Here is a 17,171-nt window from a genome sequence, read left to right as displayed (position 1 = left end):
CCTGATCCAGCCACAGAGCAAACAAGATGTGACTGCCTCGCCAAAAAAGGTACCAAGCCATGTGGTTAACATAGACAAGAATAATGGGCTAATATAAGTTATAAGAGTTAATAAGAAGCCTGAGCTAATAGGCCAATCAGTTTATAGTTAATGTGGATCTCTGTGTGATTTCGTTGGGGGCTAAACAGCTGTGGGACCTGGTAGGACAGAAAACTCAGTCAACAGAGAGAAGGGAGAGTTCTGGCTTGGCTTCTCTGTAATGCTGGGCATCCCCTCTGAAGTCTGGGAAGGGAGGACCACATTGCTTAGAAAGCAAGGGGTCCAGTGGCTGACCAGAAGGCGCTTGGCCTTTGCACCCCATTACTTAAGTCTGTTGAATTTCGATTTTATGTCTTTACAGAATTATTGAGTCTTGATAGGATTGTGTGTCTGTTCCTGTACATGTGTGTATGTGTGTATTTGTTCACGTGTTCCCAAATGTTTTTGACCAAGAGAGAAGCCAGTCACTCCCTATGGCAAATGCATAGTATTCCCCAGTCAATACTGTATAATTTTGATGTAAAAAAATAGACAATAAAGAAATCTAGTCAGGAAAGGAACTTGGAGGAGATATTGTCAGAGAGTGGGAACTTATTGTCTGACTGAGAGAGAATGCCAAAGGCAAGCTTGGTTCATGCCCATTGTGGGGTATTCATACCATGTTCTCCTTATTAATCTTCTTTTCTTGTTGTATGTATGTGTATGTGTAACCACATGTGGCGTATTTATGCATGCACACGTATATATATATGTGTGTGTGTGTGTGTGCACTTTAGTGTGTACACGTGTGTGGAGCTCAGAGCTTGGTATTTCATATTTTCCTCAATCATTCAATTTATTTTCCCTGCTTCGGCAGGCTGCCCAGCCAGTGATCTCCAGGGACCCTCCTAATTCTGGCCCCCTACCCATTGCTGAGGGACCTTGCTTTTAATATGGGTTCTGCGGGGTCTAACCCAGAACCTCGTATTTTCATGGTGCAAGCACTTACTGACTTAACCATTTTCTCATCTCCTTTCCTTGCTCTCACAGACATACACAAGCATATTTTTAAGCTTATTTCTGACCATGTCATTGTACCTTCAAAGCCACTGTTCTGAGAGTAACGTGCAGTGTGTTCCCTACCCTTTTATAGACTCCAGCACTGTGTTGTGGATGATGTATTTCTGGTGTTATAATTGATCTGCTCTTCTTGGGCTGAGGGAGGACAACGGGGCAGAAGGAGCTGCAAACTGGAGGAAGGAAGGGCCGAGGCAGTGGCTGAGGTTCAGTTCTCCACTCTCTCACTAATGATGCTGTCACTCTGATAACTCTCACACCACCTGAGCCTTAATTCTTAGATCGGAAGACAGGGCCTGGCCCTTAAAGATGCATAGCACTGAGCTAAGCCCCCTTCTGGGCATTGCACTGTGGAGCGGCCTGAGGCGTCCCGATTTCCTGCAGAAGCTGGTGCCGGGAGGACACATTTCCCAGAGGCTCGGAAGCAGGAGCAACTAGAGAAAGCAGGATGATGTTATCAGCAACAGAAGGACAAAGACGGTGGAGGGTGGAGTCCAGATGCTGCTGCCAAAGAGGCAGGCCTGCTGTGTGTTTCTGTGACTCACCCTGGAGCGGTGAGGAGGCCAGTGCTGGGTGGAGAAGTCTGGGTGTGTGAGAAGCTCTCAATGGGCTCCTTGTTCTCACCTTGTTCTCATATTCTCTACTCAGCTCTCAGGAAAACCAGTGAAGGGTTTAGCGAGTCGGTGCATAGTGCCAAGTGATTCATGCAAAACATCAACCAACCAGCCAACCAACCAAACAAAAAATGATGCTTAGGAAGGTGCCTTCGAGTTCAGAGATTCAGGGATCTCGTGTGACACTGCTTTCCTTTGCTCTTATTATTTTTTCTTAGAAACAGCAGAGTTATATTCATTCATTTATTTTATTCTTTATGTGTATGAGTGTTTTGCCTGCATGTACATCTGTGCACCAAGTGTGTGCCTGGTGCCTGTAGAGGCCAGCAGAGGGCTTCAGATCCCTGGGAATAGTTAGAGATGGTGGGGAGCTGTCACATGGGTGCCGGGAATTGAACCTAGGTCCTGTGGAAGAGCAGCTAATGCTCTTACCCGCTGAACTGTCTCTCCAGTCCAGTTGTTTAAGAACAAGCTTCCCGAACAAAAGTCTCCCAAGGCTCTCTTAGATGCAGAAAACACCCTTGGAGTCTGGGGGATTAATTCACCTGGGCTTGTAAGTTTTCACACGCCAGATAGCATAGCAAGACAATGGCGGACACTGCAGGTTCAGCGTGATCAGTTTTTACTGAATTTAAGTTTGTAAATAATAATTTAATGACAACATTACGTTGTCATACACTTACATGATGCCTCTCTGTTGTGAGACATATTCTCCTTTCAGAGATATCGGCCGTGAAAAATAGTTTCTGGATGAATTTAACACGTTCATTGGCTTAACTCTGTTGAAAAGTATGATTGAGATTCGTGTTGACTCAAGACACTTTAATCTGGGAATCTGACGGTGTGTGGAGGGGGTCCTTCTGGCTTAGGTTTCCTTAGTCCTCAACATTTTCTACTACCTGGGCCTGAATGTTGAAGACAGGCCCGAAAAGCTAAGGGAGGAGAATCGTTGTTATTGGAGCAAAAGAACCAGGAAGGGAGGTTAGGAAAAAAATATATTTTGGCCACTAGATCTCAGAGCATGTGTCTTAGACGGTGTTCTACTGATGTGAAGAGATACCTTGTCCATGGCAACTCTTATAAAGGAAAACATGTAATTGTGGTGGCTTACAGTTCAGAGGTTTAGTCCATTGTCACCGTGGTGTGACATGGTGGCGTGCAGGCAGACATGGTGCTGGAGAAGGAGCTGAGAGTCCTACAGCTTGACTCACAGGCAACAGAAAGTGGTCTGTCTCCCTGGGCGTGGCTTGAGCATGTATGTGACCTGAGAACCCACCTCCACAGTGACACACTTCCTCCAACAAGAAGACCACACCTACCCCAACAGAGGCCACACCTCCTAATATCGGTCTTTCCTCATTCCTGAAAGAAGTTTGGGAATACCAAGGCCCCAGAGTCTTAGGCCGGCTGTGGCTGTGCTTTCCTCTGGAAGGGAGTGTGTCTCAGCTGCAGATATTGTGACGGTTGCTGTGTAGGTGCCTTCAGTTTAACCCGCTTGGGTGGGTCCAGTGTCGAGTTAGGAAACGAGAGCTTAGAGCCTAGTCTCACTAATCGTTAGCGCGACCATGGACTCACGCCTCAGGGTTCTTTTTGAGGGAAGCCGACTTGGTGAGTATCTGTAGTATGTATCTGTATCTGTAGAATGAGTATCTGTAGTATGTAGTATCTTGTCTTGATTCCATCAGTGCTTCCATTACGCCAGCAGGAGAGTTAGGCATTTGAACAGCCCTTTGTCCAAGTCACTGGGCTGGGAAAGTCCAGGTATGGATTGATGTGGGTGGTGGAGTTCCAGAGCTTGGCACCCATAAATAAGAAATAAACCTAGCTATTAAAAATGCCCAGACACATAAAGTAGCCAGCCTGCAAAGAGAGCTGTGCTTTAATGGAGATGTGTTTGAAGTGCCATGAAGCCCAGAGGATGAGATGGTTGGGGTCAGGGAGCTTGCATGTTAATAAGTAACCCGAGCCTCAGAGTGAATCAGCCACGCTGTCTCTCAAGACACAACACATTTATTGCTAAGTACTTTCAGAGCTTGTATCCATGGATTCAAAACCTTCCTATTGAACAATTAGGTGGTTAGGGGGGAAAAGAGAATAGAGAGCTTTTATGGGCAGCAGAGGCAGCCTAACTTTATGTGTGAGGTTAAAAGCCCTGAGCCCAACAATAACCAGCAGGCCAGAAGCACCCTAGACAGGGTGAGAGCTGGGGGGCGGAGGAGGGAGCTGGGCTGCAAAACTCGAGAGCGAGGTGGCCACTGATTTGAAGCTTTTGAAGTTTTCTTTGGATAAAGCAATTTTCATGATTAAGCCATTTTCAAAGCCTCAGTATTGCCTCCATGTGTGGCCATGCCCAGTTCCTCTTAGCACCTGATGAACTTAGCCAGCCTCCACGGTAGGGGAGCTAGCAACAATTGTAGCTTTCAGATCTGTTTATTTTGTTTTTGACACTGGAAACACAAGTTGTAAAAACAGAATTGAAAAGTCAGGTTCTGGGGGGTGGGGGCTACAGCCTTGCTGGGGGAAGTAGCTTGCTGGGGTAACTACTTCCGATTTGTTCTCTGCTTTGTGGTTACAGTGGAAGATGCGTTTTCTTAGCTTCCTGCTCTGGCTTCCTTCTGCCATGCCTCTCCCCATTATTATGGAGTCTCCCTCTGGAACTGTAACACTTTCTTCCATTAAAAAAAAATCTGCTGTGTTTGTATGTATATAAACATAAAAACATCTAGACTATTCCATTTTTTATGATGTAATGTTCCTAGAAACTCCTCTGAACGTTTTTCCCTAAATCGTATGAAGTATTTCTCCCCTAAGTCTTATTTTTCCTCGGTGATTATTGTTTATTAGACACCGAGTGTTACCAAGGATAAAGGAATGAAGACGGTGCAATGATCCTCTCCAAGGAGCAGGTCAGGTGAATGACAGCTCTGGATCCGACTGGAGGGCCAACTCTTACTGGTCAGTGGGAAATCAGAGGGGTGTGGAGATACTATGTAAGAGAAGGTAGCAGGAAAGAAACAAGTCAAATAGCTGAATTTAAATGTATCCAACTGCGAAATCAGGGGAGAAACCAGAAAGAATTGTCTGCGAGAGTTTGCTGTGAGGAGTTGCACCAGGAATGGAGAGAGCTAACTGTTCCACTCTCCTGTGTCCTACACACTTTGTACCCCCGCTTGTCACTCTGGATCCTGAAATCTTAAGAGGTGTATCAACATGGTGGAAATCTAAAGCGTAAACAAGCAGCCTGCAAGAGGAGCACCCGTGGTCTAGTTAGCTTTGCCTCTCAGCCAGTGCGCATTTGTGTTTTGGAAGAGGTTCTTGCGGTCAGACAGCCGTTTGGGGGACTAGACCATGAAGACCAGTCCTGCCGCTTGGATGGGGAGAAGCCCGACTATGTGTGAACATCTGCTTTGCCTTCAATGGAACCACAAAGTTAGCAAAATAGAATAGCGCTCTAAAGATGCACATGAGAGCTGGATTCAGATACGGGGCGTGCCTGCCTGTGTCCACCTCTGCTTACTGATGGTTTTTCAGCTCGACGATCTTGGCAGCCTGTGCAGAGCAAGGCATCAGTCCCAGCGTATTCCCGTTTTCCCAGCAACCATGCCAGCATGCAGGATACTCTCGTAAGATAGCGGTAAATCACGGCTGTACCATAGGCATCTGTTTCTGGGGTCTAGGTCTACATTTTGGTGGCTGTTTGGTTAGCAAGCTGGGCAGTGAGTCAGCACCAAGGTCATGGACTTGTTTGAATAGTAATAAATAGATTCGTGGTGTCTGTGTGAGAGTGATAATATCAGACTTATTGGTTCTCCTGAATCTCAATATCACACACACACACACACACACACACACACACACACCTTGGTGTATAGCAAGGTCAACAGTACTCCAGTCCTTGGGGAGATAATTCAGCCAGTTAAGTCTTGCAAGCTGAAGGATCTGAGTTCATGCCTCAGGACCCACACCAAAGAAGCCAGGTGTGGTCATGAATGCTTCTAATCTCAGTACTGGGGTAAATCGAGACAGGAGGGTCTCTGTGGTCTGTTGAAGGGCCAGCCTAGTCTACTTGGTGAGTTTCAGGCCAGTGAGGGACCATGTCTCAAAAACAGGACAGTGAATTCCAAGGTTGTCCTCTAACCCTCGCAGGTCCATGTACACATATGTACATAAACGCACAAGCACACACCCACACAAGAACAAATGTAGGGAGGGTGTTGCGAGGGATGGGGTCATGATGGTTGAGCTAGGTGGGACCAGAGGGTAGAGCGAGGTGGTACCAGTAAGAAAAATACCTCCGGATGAGGGGCCATCATGGTCAGAGACCGGAAGCCATTCATCATGAGTGCCTCTTTGTTTCCCAGTCATGACTTCTGGAACACGTGGGCTGTCTTTTAATCACAGCCTGCAGGTATTTGGTGGGACTCTCTCCTAAAGCAGAGGTGCCTTGTGATTAGGACATTTTCTTTCGCAAACATCACACACATAGGCCGTAATAACAAACTACCATACTAATAAACCTTCCACGAAGCTGAAACCTCCAGGTCAGGGCCAAGCTAAGGTTTAGTCCCTGGCCTGGAAAGGGCACTGGGATGGCCTGGGTGAGCCTGCCCTTGAGTTGGGTGTGGGTCATATGGGCAGGATTCCTCATTGCTTCTGAGTTCTTAGTGAATAGAGGAGCTCCCTGGGATGTGCAGAGACAGGCCGGGGAGGGCTGGGCAGGAGGCAGGAACAAGGAGGACAGACGAAGATTTATTTGGTTACTTATAAGATGACAGGCATCCACGGAGCTTCAGCTCCTCGCAGCTTTAGATGATGGTGCAGGAAAAAAAAAAGCTTTTTAAGACAAAGCGCAACTCCAACTTTAAAGTGTGCCAGGAAAGACTCTGGAGTATCTCCCCTCTAACCGTGACGTACAGCCACAGGAATCAGTTGGAGAATGTGGTGTTCTTGGGAAAGGCACGCAGGTAGCCTTTTTGTGGTTCTTGCCTCGGTCTCCCGGGTCAGGTTTTTCTAGTTTGACTCGGCTCCCTCTTACCATCCATGACAGGATGTACTTTAGCTTAAAGAAGCCTTAGCCTCCCTTGAGCCCTGCTGGGAGAGCAAAGAGGTCCAGTGAACATGATCAAAGGAGAAATCTTAATGACTGATCGAGGAGTGGTGTGTAATTAGACAACCTAAGGCTTATGAGGAAACTTACTTGGTAAAGGTTTTGGCGAGGAGCGGGCAGAATCCACTGCTCCTCATAAGGGGAGGCCAGGAGTGTCAGGTTCTAACTGGCCAGATACCTGCTTTTCAGAGGTAGTTGTTTGCTGTGGCTTCACTCTTCAAAAATCTGAAGTATTCAGAAGTGTCGTGCCCTGAAAGGCATGCATTTTAAGTGGCTTTGGAGCTGAGAACATGTAACTGTGCTTCCCTGCAGCCCTGTGGCCCTTGATGTTGGTCATCGCTTTTCATGGTCATCGTCAGGACTGACTGCTCATTCGGTTTTTGCACAAACCCAGGCACTGGGTCTAGGTTTCCTCGAATTGGCTTATCTAACATTAATGGAAAGAGGAAGAGGTTGCTGTCACTGCCTTAAAGCATCCAGGAGGAGACTACTGTAGTAGCCATCATCCACGGCCCGTTGTCATGCTGGCTGCTAGGGAAGGCCCAGAAAATAATTACAGTAGGCCATGGCTGGGGAATGTGAGAATATATAAGTATCTGCCTCTTGTGGAACCCTTTACCTGGAGAATATATAGTACACAGGATAGCAGCTCCAGGTTGGTTTTAATGCTTGGTTTATAAATACCTTAGTTGAACCATCAGGCCGTTTTTCTCTTCTGCACACAGCTGTGCACCACCAGGCTAGGCTTTCCCACATCATATTAAACCAATAGTCATTGTGATTGCAATTCTTTTCCAGGGGTTTCTGAAGGTGTGTTTAAACAAAACCAAAGAGAGGCAGGTTTTAAATTGATATGGTATCTGCCTACGACTATGATGAACCAGTTATATGTACATACATATTAATGTGAGGATTTTATTTCAATTAGTTTTTCTGGAGATCATCGCTTGCGATGAAGAGGAAAACATAAATGTGATATTGCTTTTGGTTTTTGATGTTGAGATAAGACTTATTATGTAGTCCAGGCTGACTTGGCATTTGATATCCAGCACAGGGTGACCCCAAACTTGGGATCCTCCCACCTCAGTCTGCTGTGTGCTGGGATTTGCAGGCCCTCCCTCAATACATCTGATTCTAAAAGTAACATATCTTCATTGAAAATAAGTCAGACATAAAAGGAAAAATTGAATTAAGATGTAAAAATTATCCACAGTCTCCTTTTTTAGAGAAAATAATAATTATCATCAAAAATTGGCAGATTTCCATGTACTTTGTACGTACATATTTTAGGCAACTGAATTTTGACAGAGGTTTCTGTCCCACCTGGTCCCACAGCCGTTCAGTCCCAAAGAAACACACAGAGGTCATTAATCATAAACTGTTCAGCCTCCATGTGTGCCTGCAGGCCAGAAGAGGGCACCAGATCTCATTACAGATGGTTGTAAGCTATCATGTGGTTGCTGGGAATTGAACTCAGGACCTCTGAAAGAGCAGACAATGCTCTTAACCACCGAGCCACCTCTCCAGCCCCAAATTCTAAACTCTTAAATCTATTCAGAGTAAGATAAGCCACACTGTGTGTTTCATCAGTAGGTACTTTGAGAACTAAGTATTATTATCAATGGCTTTCTCGCTGGTAGCACTTTTCTTCTTGTTAATCATAGATTTTAAACTTTATTTTGTATTTTTATGATTATAAAGGAGAAAGATGAACACAGGACTTTAGACAAACTGAATGACAAGCGGCCCACAGGCTACCAGAATGGGAAGTGGGCAGATGTCAGGAGAACGAGGCAATGGCTAAGAGACCCTAGGAACAGCAAGATCCTTGTCTATTTTCCTGCATCTCTGCCGTGCCACAGCGTACCCCGTGTCTCGTGGGAGAAGCTCTCCCAGATAATGGAGCCAATATGATTATATATTTCCTATATTAAAACAAGATCTAGGGTTTGGCTTCATTTTCTGAGGTCTGGGAAGTCTGAAATAGGTGTAATAATGGAAGTAGATGAAGCCATGGAAACCGCAGGCAGCTTCACTGTCTCCTAGCCATCGGTGATTCTTTTCCCTTCCCTCCTTCCCTCCCCTCCTCCCCCCTTCTTCCCCCTCCCTCCCTCCCTCCCTCCCTCCCTCCCTCCCTCCCTCCCTCCCTCTTTCCCTTTTCTCCCCTTCTTTCCAGGGGGCTCAGGAGCCACCCCTGAGAACTTTTTCAGAGTCCACTCACTCATAAATCGCAATCATTCCACCCCTCACTACTAAAGTGGGGTCTAACCAACTTTCCAATGTGGAAAAGGATCCCCCAGGTTCACCCTCACCACCAGGACAGGCTTTTGCAGAGGGCACTGGGTGCGACACTTGCCTTCTTAATGAAGAAAGAAACCTTTGCAGCCACACACTTTAAACAAGACAGAACTAAAGGAGAGGTCTCCTTTAGTAACTGTTTAATGCACGCACTTATTGTGATCAGACTAGAAGGGAGTTCACGAGTCCTCTTCTTTGTGCCCCAGCCACCTCAGAGAAACACTACTACCCAGCAAAGTATTATTTAGTAGCAAAATATATTTTAAGGAAAGTCATATTTAAGTAGTTGAATAAAAACGTGTTCCAGGGACTTTCTCAGCGGGCGGCAGAGTATGTACATCTGGTGAGGGTGGAGCAGCATCTGTTTAATGTGACTTCCATATAGAAAACGCAAGCGTATTGAGACAATGGAGACACATAAGAAAGGACGTCACGAAGAGTAACAGAATAGATGGCAAAATGAAAAAGTCCACCTCAGGCTTAGAAAACACACAAGCCCAAGCACCGTGTTGGTCTTCCTTGCTGTGAGTTCCAGGAGCTACCAGGAGGAGATGACCCTGCTTCCGGAGAGGCGGTGGGGGCGGCGTGTGTTAAAACCCACTTCTCCTTCTCCTGAAGAAAGAAAACAACAAAACCAATGGCTCAAGAGGAGAGATGAAGTTGAGGTAGGGAGAAATTCTGGGATGTTCATGGAGAGGGGACAGTAAATTTTAGCCCAGTAGGCATATCTGTAAAAATACTTGTGAAGGATGAGGTTCATTCCTCGGGAGAAGGAAGGGGCATGGAAAAATTAAAGTATTAGGAAACATTTTTATCAACTTTAATAGTGTTATTGTAGACAAAAATCTCAAACATTGGCTGGGGCTCGCTCTCTCTCTCTCTCTCTCTCTCTCTCTCTCTCTCTCTCTCTCTCTCCCCCCCCCCCTCTTCCTCCCATCCTTCTTTGTATTATTTTTTTTTAGACAGGGTTTCACTATATAGTCCTGGCTGGCCTGGAACTTGCTTTATAGACCAGACTGACTTGGAACTCACAGAGATCCTCCTGTCTCTGCCTCTGGAATGCTGGGATTAAAGGTGTGCACCATTATACCCTACTTTGCTAGGACATTCCAATAAAAATATGTTAAATTTATTATTTATTCTACATTTTACGTTTAAGAATATTATTTTTATCATTTGTGTATATTTTTACTGTTTTTAAATACGTATGTGAGTGTGCATATGTGTGTGTGTGCACACGCGTGTGTGCGTGCGTGTGCCTGTGTCACAGCTCATGCCTGGAGAAACGGATACTCTTCCCCCACTGCATAGTTACAGGAATCAAACTCAGGTTTTCAGACTTCACTGAAATCACCTCTACCTGCTGAGCCACCTCACCAGCCCTGAATTGTTTTCTTTAATCATGGAAGTCTGCCCCAGGCCTTGGGAGCTTGAGGCTGGAGGATCGCAAGTTCCAAATCCATCACTGTACACAGGGGTCACATCAGCCTCCCTATGGCTCCAGTTTTAGTGTATGTACCACTGAAGGGAGCCCAATACTGTTGACTTTTGAGATCTCGTTTTCTTCATCTATCCCAACTTAATCTTTTCTCGCTTTGGATTGAGGAATGGTTTGGAGAGAATACCTCGATATCCCGTGCTTAACCAAGTTTACACTACAACTGGAGATACCTTCTGGCTCTTGAACTATGGTCGGCCCTGAAATACAGTCCAGGGATTATAGCTCAGCACTTGCTCTGGGCTGTCTTACCTGGAGCAGTCGTGTCCTGTCCAGGCTGAGAGACAATGGCACCGGTTTGGTCTTATGCATTTTCCGCCATTTAAGCAGGGAAACTGGCAAGTAGCTATGATAAAAAAAATGCATGGATTCACTTAGTCAATACTTAGACATTCTAAAGATGCCACAGAGGCTCATGGGTAGGACCTGCCCTTTCTTCCCACCGAGCTATCCCTGGCCATCCCTCGCACACCTTACATCTGTATGTGAGATCACCGCCCCTCCAGAGGATTCCGGTTTTCACATCAAGGCCACACACTAAGATCACCTTTACTGATCATGTCAAGTCCACTGGGTTTTATTATTATTATTTTAACGTATGCAACCGCTATGGCACTTTGTTCTGAGTTCTAAGTTTTTCATACACTCAGTTAATTTGTGGTTCTCTGTGGGGGTGGAGGGCAGCAATAAACTCTAAAGAATATGTCTGTCACACAGAGTGCCCAGAACAACACATGAGGCTGGAGAGACAGCTCAGTGGTTAAAGGTGCTGGCTACTCTTCCAGAGAATCTCGGTGTGATTCCCAGCACCCACACATTGGCTCACAACCATCTGCACCTCCAGTTTCAGAGGAACTCATGCCTAAAAGGGATACAGATGTATGTGCACACAAAACACTCACACACATAAAACAGGTGCCCAAGAGCCCTTTGTGCTTGGTCAGGAGACACATCTCATGCTCTTTTAAATAAAACAACTGACCAACGAACAAACCAGCATAATCAGAATTAGAGAACCTTAATTAGGGTTAAAATTAAAATTATTCACAGATGAGGCCCTAGAGAACATCCAAAGATTGGGCATCTTTTCCACAAGCCCACAAACTAACTCATGTGCACAAGTCTGCTCCTTAAAACACCATGGAGTCTAAATACTGATAGAAGTACATTGCCCACTTAAACCTGTCATGAGGGAAGGCGAGTCCATACAGACCCGTCAGTGGAGAGCTGACCTGAGTTTTACTTTAGCACAGTGAGCCGGGCCCTTTCCTGGATTAAAAAAAACCCCATCCTTCAAAAAATACAGTGAACTGTCTGCTGAGTGGGTATCAGGCACAAGTCCCAGGGGTGAAGAGGAGAAGGGAGAAGTAAACAGGAGACATTCCCCTGCAGGATCCTCTTGCTAAGTGTGAGTAAGAGAGTGTCAGCAGGGCACACTCACTTGCAATTTAATCAGTGGGGGAAGGATGAGCTAAACAGAATAAAGCCTGGCAAAAACTAAAGCCCGAGTGTTCCAGCCCAAGACCCAGCACCTTTCTGTTTGCTGAGCTGAGAAACCGTGACTCAGGAGCACTGCTTGGTAGTCCCTATCTGGAGACATCGTTAGTGGGAACCACTTCCTCCTTCCTTCTCGTGCCCATGTGGTCACCCCCTGATGCCGCGGTGTGTTCTGTACAGCACCGTTTCTTCCCCCCTTTTACTGACGACATACAAATCCGTCTTCAATCTAGATGTGTCTTCTGGGAACCCACACTATCATGAGTCTGCGGTTCAGACCGCTGTCCTTGTGTGTCCCAGACTCCTCTAGTTCAACTCCGTGCCTAGACACCAAGCTGTTTCCCCTGGCTCAGTAAATGGTATTGGTTTCAATCCCAGAGGCCGAACTGGAAAGAATAGAATCATCCCCCTCCCACCACCACCAACCACATCAGTATCAAGTAGCATTGATTCTGCCTTTCCAGCTTCTCACACAGCCGCCACTTTTTATTTTAACATCTCTAGATGTTGCTACTTCTTGTGTAGAGTGTACTTATAACTTCCCAGCTGATTCCTTGCTGCTGCCAAAATCACATTTTCTTAAAAAACCCCAAAGCCTTTTAAATATATGGGTGGTTTGCCTGCATGTATGCTGGTACCCTTCTGTTGCAATCTTACCTTTCAGTCCGAGTTCAGTCCATTGGTGTCTCCTGTGGTTTCATGAAACCAAACCACTAGGAAAAGAAACCATGGAAGCAAGCCTACCTGTGTGACAGCGGGACCCAGTCCAGCCTGCCGGGCAGTCACACTGATAAGGAGCCACACAGCGCCCGCCATTCAGACAGGGAAGTATGCATATTGCTAAAAACCAAAACAAAACATAAAAATGCGTTGACAAAGGATTTGATCACAGCACGCATGTTCAGATCTGCTTAAATGTTCAAAATCCATTTTGCTGGAGGAGAAACTTCTCATGGTTCACTGAGATCTTCCCGTATGCACTCGGCTTACTAATGACCATTGCCAGGAAAGCACAGCTGGGAGGAAGTCTGAGCCTTCCACAGGTGTAACCAGGGAGGCCAAAAGCACTCTTTCCTTGAGGGCGCTGTCCCGGCTGTTTGCTCAGCACTTTGCTTGCAGTCTTTGCAACACTGGCAGAACAAACCCCATTTATCATCATTTCAGATTTCTTCTGAGAATTGTCTAAAACATTGTGAGAGGATTCGGCTGCCTCAGGCTTTCTTCTTGAACTACACGTGAGACTGGGAGGAGGCTGGGCTGCCCCGTTGTCTCTTGTCTGTAATAGTTCAGCAGTAATCGGAAAGCTCACTCATTAGTTCCTAGGAACTGAGGCCTGGCGGTTACAGGGCCAGGCATTACCTTCTATAGCAATCACCTCTCCAGAAGAGGCAGAGGACGCTTCATGTATGTGAGATCATTGCCTTGCGTGAACTAGGAGCTGGTTAGAAGCACAGACTCTCAGGTCTCATTTCTGCTCAACCGAACTACTCTGTATCTTAAAGCCTCTGCAAACTGACTTCTCTGCAAACTAAAGTCTGTGATGCCCCCCTCCCCTTATGACGAAGGGCAGGCATATGCTCAGCCAGCTAGACTAGTTAATCCTGGCTTAAGGCTGGAGTACCCCAGTATCTTTGAACCCTTAGTATTATGGCATTGAAGCCTGGGAGCCAGCCCCATATGAAAAGGAATGAAGACAGAAAGGAAAAAATATGACATTTTTTCCCCTTATCCTTGTGAAAACACTTGATTTGATTAATTGATAACAGCCATTATTTATTTTCCTTAAAAAAACAGCTGAAAAAGTCACACTGAGTAAATTTTAGAGTTGGCCTTATGTGGAGGGGGACGAAGGCCCCAACTGGTTTAATTTGACTTCTGTCACAGCAATGACTCAGCATGGCCTATCCATACAGAAAGCTGCTTTATCCCTACACATGAGGACACAGAAAAGAGCAAACTTGCAGCTGGGCGGTGGTGGCGGCGCACGCCTTTAATCCCAGCTCTCGGGAGGCAGAGGCAGGCGGATCTCTGTGAGTTCGAGGCCAGCCGGGTCTACAAGAGCTAGTTCCAGGATAGACAGGAGAAACCCTGTCTTGAAAAACTAATACCAAAACCATAATAATAATAATAATACCAATAATAACAATACATAGTAAAAAGAGTAGACTTTAGACATTAAAAATCATTTGAAACAACTTATTGAGGGCCACTCAGATGGCTCAGCAGGTAGAAGCACTTGTCTGGAAACCTGCTGACCTCATTTTGACCCCCCCTCCCCAGGTCCACTGGTGGAAGGAGAGAACCACCTCCTCGGAGCTGACCTCTGACCTCCACCTATGCTCTTTGCACATGCATGTACACAAATAATAAAATTAAAAAAATTAAAGTAGTTATTTTTATACCCTCAATAAACTAAGCGTAGGTTAAGTAAGAATAAAAATCCTATTCATTTGCTAAGTATTATATAGACTATGACTTCCAATTTCCCCTATTTTTGTAATTAGGAGTTATTCTCTGATAACCAAGAGCCACGGTGGTCTCATGAGTCCCCTGGAAAGCACAGTGCTCTGCGGTGCTGCAATCCTTCCAACTGTAGCAAAGGCTGGCTGGTTGGCACTGAACTGAGGTAAGGGAAGAGAGTGCTGCAGCAGTGATCACAAGCCCCTCCCCTAACAAGGCACGTGAGGCTTTGGATGAGGCAACTGCAAACTCCAAGTCAGAGATACTGTAGCTAGATCTTCTGCAGCCTACTGGTCCCTGAGAGTAGCCCACACACTCGGGTCTGCAGCAAGGATTTGAGGCAACCAACTCTGCGAGATAGCGAAGGCATTCCCAGAACCTCCCATAAGCCAGCAATGTCTCGGCAAAGGATGGGGTGCAAAGGAACATTCAGAGACAGACTCACGCTCTTCACAGAGACGCCCCATCCAGCCGTCCGGGCAGGAGCAAGCATTTGGACGTTGGCAGACACCTCCATTCTGGCATGGGAACCGACAGACAGCTGGAAAGAAAACAAGGTGAATCCTAATTGAGTGCAGGATTTCTCGTTCACAGTGCCTCAGTGATGCAGGCTTTAGAGAGGAGACATGAAACACCGAGAAAGAGTTCCAGCATGTGAGGAGAGGCACGTGCTGCTGGCTCTTACCCTGACACTCGACCTTGTCTTTATGGAGGCAAAATAGACAATTGCGAACTGTATTGACAACTTAGAACTTGATAGCCGGTTTTATGCATGTATTATAAAATCAGACATAGTTGAGCTAATTGCCATTTGCTAACACACATGATTACCAGTTCTTTCTCCCTCTTTTCTTTTCCCTCCCTCCCTCCCTCCTTCCCTCCCTCCTTCCCTCCCTCCTTCCCTCCCTCCCTCTCTCCCCCTTTTATCCCTCCCTGCAAATTGCAAAACTACAACACAATACTGTTAACTGCAGAGGAAATGCATCAGATCTTAACTAACTGAAACTTTATATTCTCTGACTAATGTCTATCTGCCTCTTCCCTTGGGGCCTGAATCACACTGCACTCCGCAGCTCTCTGAGTCTGACCACTTTAGACTGTCCGTTCAGTAGCACAGTTCTCGATTTTCAATGAATGCTTTCACAACAAATGACACAACTGTGGTTTCCCAAACCATTCGGTTGTTGTTAGGAAAGCAGCAGCTTTAGAGGCGTGTGCTTGGGAGACCTTGTTACCTGTTTCCATTGTGAAGAAACGAGCAGGCTTTCAAAAACGTATATTAGTTCTGGAAAATGATGCCGCTGTTAAGCCCAATTTAAGGCCAAGCCACACACTGATGGTTGGTCATGTTGACCTCCGTGTACCCATCCCTGCAGCCTCACTTGGGAATGATCAAATATTCTCTTACCTCTGCAAACAGGAGACGGTGTCCATGTTCCATTTTCTAGGCAGACGCTCCTCAGGGAACCTTCTAGCATGTACCCACTGTAACAGGAGTAGGTGATCATGTCCCCATACTGGTAATGGACACCTCGAGCAATGGCATTTTCTACACGAGGTGGAGGACCACACGAAATTTCTATAGGAAGAACAAATATCAATTGAGCCTGTCCAACTAGCCAAGACTGAGCACAATCTTACCATGGAGACTGACATCAGTTTAAGGATCATAGATAAAATACATAGATGAAATTCTTTCACCTACATAATGTCTAGAATACTAGGAACCGAAAGAATAATCTGCCGTTTCAGTCAAATTAGATCATAATACCACATGGTCTTTGTCCTGTGATTCAAATACTCAGACTGAGCTGTTTGAAACCCAAGGAAGACAAGAGGCAGAGAACAAGGAGGAGCTCTCAGACCTTGCCAAAGAGGCGGCTGTCAGAGAAGGTGGAAACAGAATTCTTACCAAATGAACACAGGGAGGAAAGGAGCATGGTAGCCTACCATTTCAGAGGAACAACCATGGATTATGAAATGTTCTGTTACTGTCTAGAGTAACAACCCTACCAGAGCTCACTGTGTATTTAGAGAATGAATGGATGCCAACAGCAGCCTGTGGCTGAGTTCCATGAAATTCAAGACCCCTTCTTGAGGCTGCAAAGTGTCTCTGGGCATCTGTGTTAGACTGAGTAACCGTCCTTTCTTCAAGAGTACACGTGCTGTATATTTAAATCAGGATTGGAACAGCTGTTTTCGCTTTGAAGATTTTTATAAGCGGTCTCAAGATCCTTCTGGTGTGTGCTGAGGCCTGGGCTGAACTCAGTATTCTACCATGTACCTAGTTCCTGTAAACCTAACAGGTGCTCAGACCACATGACACGCTTACAAAAGGCCATTTTGTTACCATACTATTGTTAAGATTTAGTAGAGGAAATAGGACATCTGTGTGATGTTTCTATATTTCCTTTTCCTTCTGGGCTAGACGAAATGCTTATGAGAAATCAGAGACCGGGAAGAAATAAATGCCACCCTTTGTTCAGATAACTAGGGAAGGGCAGGCACATGGTACAATGAGCCTCCTGTGAGCTGTGCCATAAGAATAGATGGCATGCCATTAAAACATCGAGACAAATATAACCACGCTAGAGCTGTCCAG

At 45.9% G+C, this 17,171-nt stretch overlaps 1 protein-coding gene across 1 annotated transcript in view; it reads right to left on the bottom strand.

The window, feature by feature from the left end:
- Nucleotides 1–9,458: 9,458 nt before the first annotated feature.
- The window catches only part of Svep1 (sushi, von Willebrand factor type A, EGF and pentraxin domain containing 1), a 156,204-nt gene continuing 148,491 nt past the window's right edge, over nucleotides 9,459–17,171 (bottom strand). The window contains exons 44-48 of the mRNA XM_075967148.1: nucleotides 15,978–16,148; nucleotides 15,015–15,110; nucleotides 12,854–12,949; nucleotides 10,865–10,958; nucleotides 9,459–9,726 (exon numbers count right to left, since the gene is read on the bottom strand). Of these exons, the coding sequence (XP_075823263.1) occupies nucleotides 9,705–9,726; nucleotides 10,865–10,958; nucleotides 12,854–12,949; nucleotides 15,015–15,110; nucleotides 15,978–16,148 (479 nt within the window). The 3' untranslated portion in view covers nucleotides 9,459–9,704. The remainder of the gene's footprint in view (nucleotides 9,727–10,864; nucleotides 10,959–12,853; nucleotides 12,950–15,014; nucleotides 15,111–15,977; nucleotides 16,149–17,171) is intronic.

This window comes from Microtus pennsylvanicus, chromosome 3 (genome assembly GCF_037038515.1).
Source record: "Microtus pennsylvanicus isolate mMicPen1 chromosome 3, mMicPen1.hap1, whole genome shotgun sequence".
Classification (NCBI taxonomy): domain Eukaryota; kingdom Metazoa; phylum Chordata; class Mammalia; order Rodentia; family Cricetidae; genus Microtus; species Microtus pennsylvanicus.
The sequence above is the reverse complement of the archived record's forward strand: the minus strand, read 5'-3'. Positions and strand labels throughout refer to the sequence as shown.